Raw genomic sequence first — 12755 nt, 5'->3', positions numbered from 1 at the left:
ACCCTTAAGTAAATGCTTAGTGAAATGTTTTTGAATGAATGAAAGTATAGAAATGAAAAGCTTGCATTATTAAAAGAATGGGAAAGGAAAATTGAAAAGTAACATTGAGCATGAACTAAGTGCCGGGCACATGCTCAACACTTTACACTGATGGTCCCTATCACTCCTCTTTCATCTTTGTGGCTACATTACCAGTGTTTGCTATTGAGACTGCCATTTTACAAAAATAAAATAGCAGCAAAGGTGAGCACACCCAATTAGTCAGTGTTTCTCCTTAAGAAGTCAAAGGAATAATTGACTCCTGAGGTTTGGGGAGTAACCAAAAAACTTAAGTACTTGGCCTAGATCCTTGGATTGATATGTTGGATCTCATGGAAATTGAAGGGTTTCCCCATATGAAGATATTGAAGGGTCTTGGGAGCAATTGCCCTCAGCATTGTTCGGAGGAGTCTCACAGAGGACCATACCAAGCCTGAGTAGGTCACTCTCTGATTGGAGGAGTGGTTCTGGGGCAATCTTCTGATGTTAGTGAGGGGTTGCTGCTCGCACATATGGACTCTCTGGATCTGTGTGTTGTCATCATGATCCAGGCTGAGCCCACAGCAGGGAAGGGTCAGTTTTGATTCTGAAGCTCATCTGTCTAGCATGTTTTCCTGGTGCCTACAGTTTGGTGGTAGCTCCTCAGACTCATCTTAAAAGAAGCTAAGAATTTGGTTTTGCAAAGCCATCTACTACATAAACAACCTACTAAGTGCACAGATCATGCGTTAGCACCCTGACAAGGTGCAGGCAGATGGTATTAATCTCCATCCAAAGCAAGTCCCACCTCTGCTCCCCATCCAGCTTCTGGCTAATACAGCTGGGAGGCAGCAGATGATGGCCCAAGTCCTTGGGTTCCTGCCACTCATCTGAGAGATCTAGATGGAATTCCTGAGTCCTTGCTTTGGCCAGGCCCAACCCCAGCTGTTGAAGGCATTCTGGGGGTGAAGTAGCAGATGGAAGATCTCTGGCTCTATGGCATAGCAGGTAAAGTCGCTGCCTGCAGTGCTGGCATCCCATATGAGCACCAGTTTGAGTCCCAGCTGCTCCACTTCCGATCCAGCTCTCTGATGTAGCCTGGGAAAGCAGTAGAAGATGACCCAAGTCCGTGGGCCCCTGTACGCATGTGGGAAACCCAGAAGAAGCTCTTGGTTCCTGGCTTCAGATCGATGAAGCTCCAGCCATGGTGGCCATCTGGGGAGTGAACCAGCAAATGGAAGACTCCCTCTCTCTCTCTCTCTCTCTGCCTCTGCCTCTCTGTAACTCTGCCTTTGAAATAAATTTAAAAAAAAGAAAAAAAAATTTCCATCCATGCATACACACAGCTAAGTAGAGCTTTCTCTGTTGACACCTCATTCTACCACTGTGAGGTGTAAACAATGGAGACACTCCTTGCATGTTGCTACTGCCAATGCACATGGTAACCTAGGCCCTCACTCTGAAACACATAAATGGTGACATGCATCCTACATTTTGCTGCTTCCAGAAGGGAAAACAGGTTCTCCAGGGAGATTGATATGCTTTGGCAGGTTAGCCATAAAACTACTCAATCTCTTGAGGGTTGCAAGTGGGTGACCACTGCTTACTTACTGATATGTTTGATTCTTTGATTCTTCTTCCAAAGATTGAGTGGTATATTTGTAAAGAAAAGATAGATGTAATGAAGAATCTAATATACTACTTCCTATCTTGAAGGCCAAGAGCTTAAAAATCATTTATGCAGCTTTTATTTAAATTCTTAGTGGGTTATATGTTTTTCTTTCAGGAATCTAATCAAAAACATTCCTGAAACCAACTGTGCTAAACCTGGGAATTCAAATTGTCCTAGAACTGTTCTGTCTCGTGCAGTATCCATGAGCCACGTGTGGCTATTTGATGAATTAATCAAAGTTGAATAAAATTAAGTCAGTTTCTCAGGGGCACTATCCACATTTCAAGTGCTCAGTAATCACACCAAGCTGTTGTATTGGACAGCGCAGATAAAGAACACTTCAGTCACCATGGAATAGTTCAATGGGACAGCACTGCCCTAGAGAATGCCCTTCTATTATCACATCTGGTCATGCAAATTCCCTTTTCTGCTAGCTTCCCCCACCCCCTTCCACTTTGGGAAGGAAATCCACACCCAGTGTCATGAGGCTGCCTTATTATCGTCCACAGCAAGAGTGACTGTGAACTCTTTTTTTTTTTTTTTTTTTTGACAGGCAGAGTGGATAGTGAGAGAGAGAGAGACAGAGAGAAAGGTCTTCCTTTTTGCCATTGGTTCACCCTCCAATGGCCGCTGTGGCCGGCACACCGCGCTCATCCGAAGCCAGGAGCCAGGTGCTTCTCCTGGTCTCCCATGGGGTGCAGGGCCCAAGCACTTGGGCCATCCTCCACTGCACTCCCTGGCCACAGCAGAGAGCTGGCCTGGAAGAGGGGCAGCTGGGACAGAATCCGGCACCTCAACCGGGACTAGAACCCGGTGTGCCAGCGCCGCAGGTGGAGGATTAGCCTATTGAGCCACGGCGCCAGCCTGTGAACTCTTGATGTAACCCTATCATTATAGTCATGTAACTAAGTAAAGAAAAAAGGCTTTTAAGAATTAATGATAGGTGAAGAAACTCATAGGTTACATAAGGAGAGAAAACAGGTTATAAGACTTTAGTTTTGTGTGTGTTTATCTGACCATTTCTGAATCATGGAAGTAATTTTTCCTGATTATAAATAGTGTACATTTTCTAGTTGATATAATTAGCCCCAAATATTTTCATAATTGAAAAAATCATTTTTAGAGGGAAATTGTTTTTAGGAGCAAAAAAAAGAAAGCTTCCCAAAACTGAAAATTTGGAGTGGCTTTTCTTGACTTTCCAGAGCTACAGTTTTGAGCTTATGTACAAATTCCTGCCCTCTTGCATTCTTGGAGGTAAAGCAACTTCTGCAGTGGAGGCGGGGTAACCTTATAACTAAATGCAGCCACTAACATTTCTTGCCCATTTATATATTCATGTGTGTATTCTTATGCTACATGTAGTATTCTCTCTCCAAACTATATTATCAACTCTCAAGGACAAGGTTTTGTCTTTATTTCTTTGATCTCTCCAACAATATCCTAACTAGCGCTTGGTCCTAACTAGTACTTGGTGGCCATTACTGACTGACTGACAGGTTGGCTGACCTTGCCATTGCTCTTAGGTTTTATGTCCGTGAAATGTGTTAACATTTTGCTTTGGGTCCGAGAAGTAGTGTTTTTTCCAAATGTGCCACATGAAATCCAACCCCTGGAATACAGAAGCCATTCATCAGAAATTGAGTTTGGCTTTCCCTGGATTTGTGTGTGTTGTAAGATCTTAATGGCATTTTTAAATTTTTTCATTAGTTTTATGGAAATGTTAAAACTCTGATTTGAGTGACCACAGCCATCCACACGGGCGCATTTGGCATCCCTAGTAACCGGCTACTTGGAGGGAGGGATTTAATAAAGAGGATTTTCTTCTCTTGAGTTGGCTGTTAAAGTGATAAAACATGCTTTCGAGGCCATTCTGGTTTTGACAGTTTCTTGTGGTAGCCAAGATACCCAAAGGCAGAAATTAGAGTGTGCTCCACCCCCCTCGCTCAGATCCAGACTGGGAGCGGGCGCCCAGAATGTTGGGTTTAATAGTGAGCTTCACCAAGTGTATTTTACCACTTTACAAACTTTCATACTTAGGCACATTACAACATCCAATATAGATTGAAGCCATGTGACGTTTCTGCTCTTTCTGAAAAAACAGACAAGAAAATAGGAACGGGGGAATGAAGTGGTTTTCACAAAACGCCAGTGAAGTCTCTGTCATTGTCCCTGAATGATTAATGTCTCTATTTGGGGAGTTGTAGGAGTTCAGTGAAAAATGTCTTCTTTTGGAAGACCATATTACACTGAGGAGTGCTATCAGGGAATTTATGGGTGATGCGTGTGAGCAGAGCCGGCAGAGGTATAGATAGCAAATATTGTCTGTCCGCTCAGAAAGAAGGCATGCATTGTAACAGACTAACTACAGTGGCTCCTGGTGATGTTTCTCTCCTGATATTTACGCTCTGTTTATATGTGTCTGGATGCCATGGACCCAAAGTCAGAATCAGTCCCAGGAACTGCTGAAACATACAACTTCACTTTCCAGATTCCTTGAAACTTCCCAAACTTGTAGCTGTTTTGAGCTCCCACTGGGATAAATGAAGAAAACCGGATGTGTGTCAATTAGTGTGGGATCTCAACACCATGCACAAGAGGTATACAGCTCAGATCTCCAGAGGGCCAAGAATATTCCAGAATATTTCAGCTGGGAGCTGGGGCTGTGCCACATGCCTCCTACTGTGTCAGAACAGTAGGAGGTTATTGTTGAAGGATTTACATATTGCCTTACTTTAAGTATTATTTCTGTCAGTAGATTCTATTTATTTTTAGAAATACATTATTGTTATGACTTTTACTTATTTAACACATATATTATATAAATGATACCATTAAAGTATATATAAGTATTAGTTTCATAATTATGCTATCACAGTGTATTATATGATATGTAAATATTGACTCATTGAATCTTCATAAGAACTTAATGAGATATAGCTGTTAACATTACACCTATTTTACAAATTAGAAAACCAAGGTACCAGGAAGTTAATTAAATAATATTATAAAATTATATTGTCAGTTCGTAGTTAGAGCTAACAGGTGAACCCAGGAAATCTGCCTCCAGAGTACCTTTCAGAAAAGCATAAAGGTAAAAACAAAGAAACAAGCAAGTACACAGGGACAACTAGGGGTTTGGTGTCTTAGCCATCTTTATCCTATATATGGACTTCCACATAATTGAGCCTAGTCTTCATATTCAATTTCTTATCTTGCTCTTTTTAACTGAACTGTATAATGGTGTTTCTGTGTTGTTAAAAACTCCTGAGTTTTCTTTTTAATGGCTGTTTAATGTTCCCATCACTTAGTGCCGCACTGTTGCTGAACCACCTCTTGTGGTCATCCGTTTGGCATTCTACAAGTTCTTACCAACTATGAAAACAGACCACAATGTAGAACTAAAGAAATTGAGAAAGAAGAAGCATTCCAAAATTGGTGGGAGGACTTGGGGTAGGAATGTCCCCTGCTTGCTCCATATTTTCCAGGACTCTTTGCAAAGTATAGAGAAAAGAAGCAGCCCATCTGCTCAGGTACTAGAGCACTAAGTAAAAGCATATTAAGCCCATAGCTTTGGAAATTTCTTGAAGGTAAATGCATTCCAAATGTTTGTTTGGAAAACAAAGCAGCCTTGAAAGCTAAGGTGGGGAGCTGGCACTGTGGCGCATTGGGTAAAACCACCGCCTGCAATGCTGGCATCCCATATGGACACTGGCTTGTGTCCTGGCTGCTCCACTTCTGATCCAGTTTCCTACTAACGTTCATGGTAAAGCAGTGCAAGGTAGCCCAAGTATTTGTTCTCCTGCCTTTCACAATGGAATTCCTGTCTCCTGGCCTCAGCCTGGTTCAGCCCTGGCTGCTGTGGCCTTTAGGGAGGGAACCAGTGGATGGAAGATCTCTCTCTCTCTGCCTCTCCCTCTCACTGTAAGTCTGCCTTTCAAATAAACAAACAGATCTTTAAACACACACACACACACACACACACACACACACACCACTAAGGGTAGCCTTGACTGTTGAAGGCATCTTGCCTTAGGAAGCCAGGCTGAGTGTGGTTCTGGCTGGGTTGGAACATTCTTCGGAAGCTGTGCTGGGAAGGAGCTCAGTGCTGTGCTTGCTTTTCAGGGTTTTACGGGCAGCTGCAGACCTTCTGCCCTCCACATTACTCCGACTCCCAGAGGACCGGGCCGCCTGTCAGCTCCTGCAGTGTGGTGCCTTCCTTCGAGGACTGCCTGGTCCCCACATCCATGGGCCAGGCTGGCTTTGATGTTTTCCACAGAGCCTTCTCAACTCACTCGGGCATTACAGGTGTGTGGGGTGACTGACGTAGGAGAGACTAGGTGGGTTTCCAGTGACTGGTCTACATGAGACTGGACCCAGCACAAGCCAATGCCAGATCCTCTTGAACGACCTCCGAAATGTCCTTGGTCACCCTCCTCCCACCTCGAGCCCAGCCCACCTCCACCACCCTAGTTCAGGTGCTGATGCTCCCAGTCTGTGGTAGTAACCTTCCACCAAGTCTCCCTGAGTCTTCCTCTCCTGTCTCCCTTTGTGCCCTCCATTCAAGCACGAGCATTGCCTTCTAACAGTGGAAGATGACCCGTGTCCCTTTCTTGCTCAGACACCTGCAGTGATTTCCAGTTGCAAGGCCTTCAGGACCCCTGCTGGTTAGGTCTCATCCAACTCCCCAGAGCTGCTGCTGCCCACACACATTTTTCCCTCCAGAGTCTTCATGTGAGCTTCAACAGGGCCCCCACCTCCGCCACCCCACACCCACCCCCGGCTCTGCTTCCTCCTGAACTATTCCGTCCCTCATCCTCTCTCTGTGACAGTCTCTCTCATTACAACTGCACTTTGACAGTCTCTCTCGTTACAACTGCACTTTGACATCACCTTCATCGGGAGGTCACACTCACGTTTCCCCAGGACACTTCTGCTTTTCTTTCCCTCCCGCTGAGCCTGGAGTGTGCACACTGAGTCACATTTGAGCCAGCCGTCAGCAAGTCAGCCAGCTCCCAGACTGAGGTCCCTGAGGGACGAGGCCAGGGAGGCTGCCCGCATAGCCCCCTGGCGGGGGGGGGGTGGTCTTCGGAGAACTGCATCACTGCCAGGCACCCAGGGTGGGCGTGGCGTGGCTGTTGTTACTGACGTTACTGACGTCCTGTGCTTTCCCTTGCAGTGTATGATTTGCCGTCAGCTTCCTCGGGCCTCTTTGGGGAGTCGCTTCGCAGCGGGCCTGAAGATGCCACATTCTTGCAAATCAGTGCTGTGGACCGGTGTCCTAGCCAGCTCTCCTCTGTCTACACCGAAGGCTAGAAGCTCCCCTGGCCTCTGCTGCACATCCAGAACCTTCTCGTGGCTTGCCATCTGGTGTCTTCACCCTCTCACGGGCTGTGCGAGAAAGGACGCCAGGCAGATCAGTGGAAGCTGCAGGGCCGCTGCAGGACTGGATGGGCAGAGCCGGCCTCGCAGGAATGTTTCCAGTTGCTCCATGCTCTCTGGGTTTGCTGGGCCCATTGACCAGCACAACTGTTTGGCAAAGGGAATTCAGAGTCTCACTCTGCTGGATACCTGTTACTTCCTGGCGGTCAACTGGCCGAGGACACAGAGGAGTTGATGTGCACATGAATGTGTAGTTTGGGGATGACGCCTGCTGCTAGCTCTCTGTAGGGAGGGACAACCAGAGGCAGTGACCAGAAGCAGAGGGAGCTGCCTCAGCTGCTCTCCCTCCCTGCTGGGCCATGCAAAGCCAGGCACGACAAGGGAAATGCATGGCCTAAGCTCAGTGTGGTCTTGACACTTGGGAACTCCCTGGGTTTCCGTCTCCTCCCAGATACTCCGATGCTAACCAGTTGCTTCTCTGTGTTTCTCCAACAGTGAAATAAGATTTTATATTCCAGCAACCTAGTGTTGTTTTTGCATCTTAAAGACATATTTACATCTATTTTAAATGGAATATATATGTATATGTATACATATATATATATATATATATATATGTATTTAGGAGTCTGTTCTTTGGTTGGAAATCATTGTTACTTTAATCACCTCAGCTACATGCATTTTGCCACAGCTGTCACTCTGCCTGGCCCTGCCCCTGGGATGTTACCACGGCAGTTAGCAGAGGCCACATGAGGGAACCTCCGTGGGTTAGCTGTTGAGCAGCCCCACTTGGAAGACCTTGTTGTAAAGAAAAGGTCATTTAACTGTTCCACTCATTGCCTCCACGCTGCTGCTCCACCTGAGAGGTGCCTGCACGTGTGAGAACGGGGCCACACACTCTGTCATGGGCCTAGGTTCCCTGAGAAGATGAAACTCGGGATGCCTGACAGCCACGCACTTTGCACAGCCTCTGCTCGCCTCCTCCAGGAGGTCCCTGTCTGTCCCTCTTGTTGCACTCATCTCACCCTCTCCCTGACCGTGGTGCAGACATACTCGCCGCCACCACGGCCTGACCATCACCTCTTGGGAAGGTAGAGGGGACAGCCACAAAAGGTAGGCAAAACAAGACAACCATTCTGCTGAAACTCTGATTTGAAGGCCTGGAATATTCCCACAGCTCTTGGCCGTTTTCTGTGAACCCTACATAAGGAGTCACCCTCTATGACACCTTTACAAATCTATGAGCATAGGCTATAAAAATTGGCCAAACCCTAAAGACCCAGTAAACTCTTGACATTCTGGTGCCATCACATTTCAGGATTTCTTTTCTGTCTTTGAAAGGGTGTTTTCTGAACAACAGTGAAACAATGTTAATTGTCAAGCTGAGATACTTACAAACTTCAGTAAGACAAAGAGCTTGATGTGAGACTTGGGATCCTGGGACAGGTTGTGTCCCCGACAGGTCCTTCTGTGGCTCACAATCCATAGTGTTCTACTCGATCCCAGAGTTCGTTCAGCAGAATGCGATGGATAGAGAACCAAGTGTTTGTTTCATTCTTACTGTCTGCTTGGTCGGTCTAGTTTCTCTAACTAGTGGGCTGTGTTCTGAGAAAAGCTATCCTGCCGACATCCAAGTCTGCAAAAGAAGTAAGTTACCCACTGGACGAAAATCTCCGCTTTTCCAAAGCAGGCACATGAAGCTTTGGGGACAAGTGAGCTCTCAGGACACATGTAACATAGCAGGCTTCCCGCAGCATCTGCGGGTTGTGTCCCTCAGCCTAAGCAGGGTCGTGTGTGTGCTAGCCCCGCCTGAGTCAGTACAGTAGCATGCCTCCAGTGTCCTCTGCCACACTCCAGAAAGAAGGGAAAACTCTGGGATCTTCAGAGAGACCACATCTGCCTGTCCTTAAATATTAAAGCCTTGAGGAGGAACTCAAAATACATTTCATTTTCATGGTGAGGAGGGAAAAAAAAAAGATGAAAAGGCTAGGTTACTAGTGCTGCTGATGTTGTCTGCCTTGCCTCGTGGCTTTATATCATTTCCAATAGGAAGGAAAAAGGAGGGCAAAGCAAGAAACAACCTCAGGAGACATGGATGTCATCTCCCCCTTACTGAGGGAGGAGATGCGTCTGTGCCAGCTGTGGCCTCCCGGTGTTCCTGCCCCTGTCTTGCCTCGCCTGGGCTGGAGGGACCAAGGGCAGGCCACGCAGGAGCAGCAGCTGCACCTGTGAGCATCCTCCCTCGGCAGGATCCAGGCCCAGCCCCTGCAGGAGCATCCAGAAGTTGCCCCATGCACCTCCTCACCAGCCCTTCTGTGTTGCCTGATGTCTCCAGGTTTGAGATTAGAGACCCAGGGCAGGACACATCGAGGCTCCCTCCAGACTGCACATTCTCCTTACATTCCAGAACCTCCCCCCCACCCCCCTCCCAGTCTTAACCTTTGTGCCTTGCTTGCTTTTGCACAGTGAAAGATTTGTATATGCTCTCATCATTATTTTGGAAAACAGTAAAGATAGAAACTTAAACAAAATCTTTCCCTTCCATTTCCTGTCCTGTTTCATCTTGATAGGTAACTGTTCATGTAAACATCTGGATAGAGATCGTCATTGCCCTTGTGTCAAAAAACCAAACCAAACCAAACCAAACCAAAGACTGGTGCTTGTGAAAACACACACAGCCCAAAGCCAATTATCCTATTACTTAAAAAAAAAAAAAAATCAGTATGTCTAAAGACATCTCATTTCCTCCAATGTCTTAATTCCCTAAAAGAACTACATCAAAATGTCAGTTGTAATTTAGCCTCTGATCAGCTGTTAAATATTATTTAAATTATGTAGTGATCTTATGGGGGTATCTGCCTTTACTTGTACCTCCCCCAAATTACAGAGATCCTAAAATGCAAAAGTGGTCTTTAGGAGATCACAGCGTGGTTTCCACTGATAGCAGAATATTGGTTTTGTTCTGTGGTTTTCAGATTGCCAGCTGTCGCCTGCTGTGGTGCACATACCAGTCTTGAACAGGGATGACTAACTGTTCCACTCCCCCATCCGAGAACCTTGACTTTCCAGGTGCCTTGAAGTATTGGGAATGGTGACTGTAAATGTTCAGTTTAATTATTTAGTATTTTATTTGACTGTTTTGACCATGTCATTTTATAGCAGCATTTTCTGAACAGCACTTTTTGTTGGTAATAAGGAATTTCTGCAGTTATATTTTTTTTTTCTTTTTTGCCATGGATAAAGCAAAAAAAAAAACACACTCATTGGAGAAATTGCGAGTGTAAAAAAGAAGAGATTTATTTTGTACAGACAGCAAAGCATCCTGTGTAATGTTGCTGACATAAAGCACTTTGGGGGAAAAAGTGGAAATCTGTTTTCCATAAATCACACAGATTCTTGTACATAGTTCTATACACTCACGTAGAGAAATGAACTGCATATATCATACTGGATATGGGGCCGATTTTACTCTAGAGGCACATCTGGTACTTATTGTCATAAATCTTTTAAAGAATTAGGTACACTTTTTTCTATTAATATGTATAGTTTTGTGATTTGTCACAGTTATGTTTCATATAATCATAAGTTATTTTGTCTTGTTTCATGAAGTCCTTTTTTTATGTCAAAAGTAAAATGAAGGGATTGTGCACTTCATATAGGAAAAAACTGGAAATCGGCTTAAAAACGCAATGGCCAGGCCCATTGTTTGTTTGTTTGTTTTATGATTTTGTTTTGTTTTGCCATCAGCCTCCTGTGTACTGGGGATGGTAATTATAATTAAACGCAGATTGGGGGGTGGGGAGTCTCCAAGGCCAGCTTTAAAAGGCCGCTTTGCTTTGGGCCAGAGCTGCAGCCTGGATTTAATTATAGATATGAGGACGAAATGGCAGTAAAAATGAATGTCCCCCTGAATCCTTTACATGTTGGGAGTGTCCATAAATAAAACATGAAGTTTTATTTCATCAGATTTAATTAAAGCTTTTATACATGTTTTATTGGTTATTCTATTAATCCACTTCACAAACTGGAGAAATGTGTGCTCAGGCTTGGGGTTTACTTGTGCCTTTTCAGTGTGAGCGCTACATCATGCTTCAGAAATGCCTCCCATGCTTGGTGCCCCAGGTGCTGGGCTCCAGCACGAGGGCCATGGGGGCGGGGCCTCTGCAGCCCTGTTTTCCTGAAACCCTGCAGAGAAAGGCGCAAGCATCAGCTCCCTGAGGCCTGATTCCCTGACTTTTGCCGTCCACTGATTGCCTGGAGGAGAACAGGGCAGTGACCCGCTCCCTGCATCCCCCCAATTCTGTCCACTCTGCAGGCGTCAGAAGGCCATCTGAGGAGCTCTCGACCTCGGCTCCCATCCCTGGGCAAGAGCATGGTCAGGATATTCGCCCACCTGGCCCAACTGCAGGCCAAGCCCGTGAAGCTGAAGATGCCACAGGTCAAGGATCATCCTCGGCCGGCGCCGCGGCTCAATAGGCTAATCCTCCACCTGCGGCGCCGGCACCCCGGGTTCTAATCCCAGTTGCTCCTCTTGCAGTCCAGCTCTCTGCTGTGGCCTGGGAGAATAGCCCAAGTCCTTGGGCCCTGCACCCAGCGTGCCAGCAGCAGCGGCCATTAGAGGGTGAACCAACGCAAAAGGAAGACCTTGCTCTCTCACTGTCCACTCTGCCTGTCAAAAAAAAAAAAAAAAAAAGGATTATCCTTAGCATTCTGACTTCCTTGCTGCACTTTAAGACCTGAGAGAGGTTTCAAGGGGAGACACCAAGCAGAGGTGACAGTGCACCTTCTCTGAGCAGACAGACTATTTGGTTCAAGGTTATGAAAGTGGGAATAAGCTGAGAAGACCCAGCTCCTTAGATCCCTAAAAGGGGGTCCCTAGCGTGGATGTGATTTGGTGAAGCTCTCGGGGGAACAGCTGAGCCTTAAGTGGTAGAGCTGAAGGTACACTAAGCTGTGCCCCTCAACCCAGAGCCTCTTCTTATGTCCCCTGCTCCCGGGATCTGCAGTGTGTTTCTGCAGTGGGTCAGGTAGGATATATTTTAGACTTTGAGGTCACAGTGGACTCCATCTCGGTGACTCCACTCTGCCTCTGCAGCTCAAAATCAGCCAGACAATACGCAAAAAAAAGGGTGAGGCTGTCTTCCAATAAGACTTTATTTATAGACCCACATTTGAATCTCATCTAACTTCTGAATATCATAAAATATTCTTTTGATTCTCTTTAACGCCTTAAAAAGATTTTTTTTTAATTCCTAATCCACAGGCTACACAGAAAACAAAAAGGCAACGGGCATGATTTGGCCCATGGGCCATCGTTTGTTGACTCTAAATGGAAAAAGTATTCCCCAGCCCTTCCGATAAATAATCTTATCAAAGGAAGGAACAAGATAGGAGCCCTTCTGCTTTGCTTCACTGGGTCCTGTTCCTAGAGAAGTGCATGAGTTCTATTGATTGAGCTTTTCTTTGTTTAGATCCTGGGTTCTGCTCCCCGGGATACAGATGAATGCTTAGAGCCTGGAGTGCCATTCGACTTTATCTCTGGATTTAAAGTTTTTAATAAAAAGAACTGGGCATAGAGAAATCTGTGAGAATTGGAAAATGAGCACCCATTCTTTCCAAGCTAACCAAATATTTGCTGGATCTTGGCAGCCATCGCCAACCTTTTCCTCTGAAATGCTGAGAGATT

At 45.7% G+C, this 12755-nt stretch overlaps 1 protein-coding gene across 12 annotated transcripts in view; it reads left to right on the top strand.

The window, feature by feature from the left end:
- Positions 1–11062, top strand: part of GLIS3 (GLIS family zinc finger 3) — a 797279-nt gene extending 786217 nt beyond the window's left edge. For all 12 annotated transcript variants that reach the window (XR_011379800.1, XM_070051548.1, XM_070051509.1 and 9 more), the window contains 2 exons: positions 5813–5995; positions 6867–11062. Coding sequence is in view for 11 of the 12 variants with exons in the window: in XM_070051548.1 (XP_069907649.1) it covers positions 5813–5995; positions 6867–7003 (320 nt within the window). In the remaining variant the exon portion in view is untranslated. The remainder of the gene's footprint in view (positions 1–5812; positions 5996–6866) is intronic.
- Positions 11063–12755: the final 1693 nt, after the last annotated feature.

This window comes from Oryctolagus cuniculus, chromosome 1 (assembly GCF_964237555.1).
Source record: "Oryctolagus cuniculus chromosome 1, mOryCun1.1, whole genome shotgun sequence".
Classification (NCBI taxonomy): domain Eukaryota; kingdom Metazoa; phylum Chordata; class Mammalia; order Lagomorpha; family Leporidae; genus Oryctolagus; species Oryctolagus cuniculus.
Note: the sequence above shows the minus strand (reverse complement) of the source record. Positions and strands in the feature narration are given on the sequence as shown.